At 37.1% G+C, this 1,746-nt stretch overlaps 1 protein-coding gene across 1 annotated transcript; it reads left to right on the top strand.

Moving 5' to 3' along the window:
* Positions 1 to 4: 4 nt before the first annotated feature.
* Positions 5 to 1,684, top strand: LOC102193008 (myosin regulatory light chain 2, atrial isoform-like; the record flags this gene model as incomplete). The annotated part of the gene is made up of 5 exons (XM_005738280.1): positions 5 to 77; positions 252 to 356; positions 446 to 524; positions 624 to 672; positions 752 to 1,684. Coding segments are annotated over 5 exons (411 nt in total), but the record flags the coding sequence as incomplete, so codon positions are not given.
* Between the last annotated feature and the right edge of the window lie 62 nt (positions 1,685 to 1,746).

Genomic DNA, 1,746 nt, shown 5'->3' with positions numbered 1-1,746 from the left:
GGCGTTTGGTTGCATTGACCAAGACAGAGACGGTGTTATCAAAAAACAGGACCTGAAGGAAACTTATGCACAACTGGGTAATTTCTGTACTTCCAACATTTGATCTTTTCCATATTTCAAAGGTGGAAAATAGGTATAAACTGATAGCAAATAAACTACAATAAGTGAAAGCTGTAATGATGTTGACCTGCTACTGTTACTGCATTTAGTAAATGTATATTGGCATGTCTCTGTGTGTTTTTGTGTACCAGGGAAGCTAAATGTCAAAGAGGAGGAGTTGGATGAAATGTTGAATGAAGGGAAGGGTCCCATCAACTTTACTGTATTTCTGACACTTTTTGGGGAGAAACTTAGTGGTGAGAGATTTTCAGATGTTCAAAGAGATCTTTGAAATTCCTGTGAGGTGCTTTCAGGTGATGGATGATGATATTTGATCTTCCTCCAGGTACTGATCCTGAAGACACCATACTAGCAGCCTTCAAACTTTTTGACCCCAATGGAACAGGCTTTGTTAATAAGGATGAGTAAGACAGCAATTGGCTTTCACATTGTTGCAAATGGGCTGTAATGGTATAATATTTTATATTGCTCTCCTTTAATTTTTGTTTTTGATTATTTTTTAGATTTAGACGACTACTGATGAATCAGGCTGATAAATTCACAGCAGAGGAGGTTTGTGTTTTGTTTTTGACAGATTCTCATATAATTTTAAAGATATTTTTTAATAGACAAACTCTTTATAAACCTACAGGTGGATCAGGCCTTCGCTCTCGCTCCCATAGATCCAACTGGAAACATTGACTACAAGTCTCTCTGCTACATCATCACACATGGAGATGAGAAGGAAGAATCATGAACGGCACAGTTGTGTGAAGGCATGTTGTAAAGTCCAACTAAACCCGTTTTACCTTGGCTGTTAATAATTTGACCTGTCTGCAGTGCAGTGTTGTCCTTGAGTTAGTGAAAGCAATAAGCCCTATGCCCAGTACATGTGAACTTAACTGAAATCTAAGCCCAATGAGATGTGGGAGGAATTATCAAGCATGATTTTAAGATGGGGAATCCTTTTCTGACACATGGTCACAGGACCGCATGGTGTGAGAAGAAGGTACGAATTTTTGCTCTAGAAATCATTTTTAAAATGGCATAAATTGTAAATGACAGATACGTGTATGTGCTTTATAGAGGAGTTTTGTCAAGTTTCATGAAGTTTTTTGTATATTGAATGTTCAGGAACTCAGTTTTTCTTTTCGTTGCTTCAAGGCAACGTTATGAAATAACGTCTTCTTGGAGGGAAACTTTGCTAACATTGTGTTGGAATGTAATCGTATGTTACTTCATGTATTTGTGCACATATTTGTGCTCATTTTACATGTTGCTGATGTGATGACTCTTGCACATTGGGATGCCATCAAAATAAGTCTCCCTTTCAGAGACAGTTGCCAGGCCACAAGAGATATGGGTGATTATGATAAGCCAAGATTCAGCCTCTTCTGAATCACATGATAATAATAATAATGGATTGCATTTATATAGCGCTTTTCGGGACCCCTCAAAGTGCTTTACAATACCACTATTCATTCATGTCTCCTGTATTTCTGTAATGCTTTCGATATAATTATTGATGTGTGTGGGCAACTGTGTATGGCGCATCTTTTATTTTATTTAACAACTTTCCTTTCAACTTTTTTGTTTCAAATGTGCTTTATATTTGGTAAATGGTAAATGGCCTGTATTTGTATAGCG

This window comes from Pundamilia nyererei, unplaced genomic scaffold (genome assembly GCF_000239375.1).
Source record: "Pundamilia nyererei isolate P.nyererei 1_Seehausen unplaced genomic scaffold, PunNye1.0 scaffold00082, whole genome shotgun sequence".
Taxonomy (NCBI): Eukaryota; Metazoa; Chordata; class Actinopteri; order Cichliformes; family Cichlidae; genus Pundamilia; species Pundamilia nyererei.
Note: the sequence above shows the minus strand (reverse complement) of the source record. Positions and strands in the feature narration are given on the sequence as shown.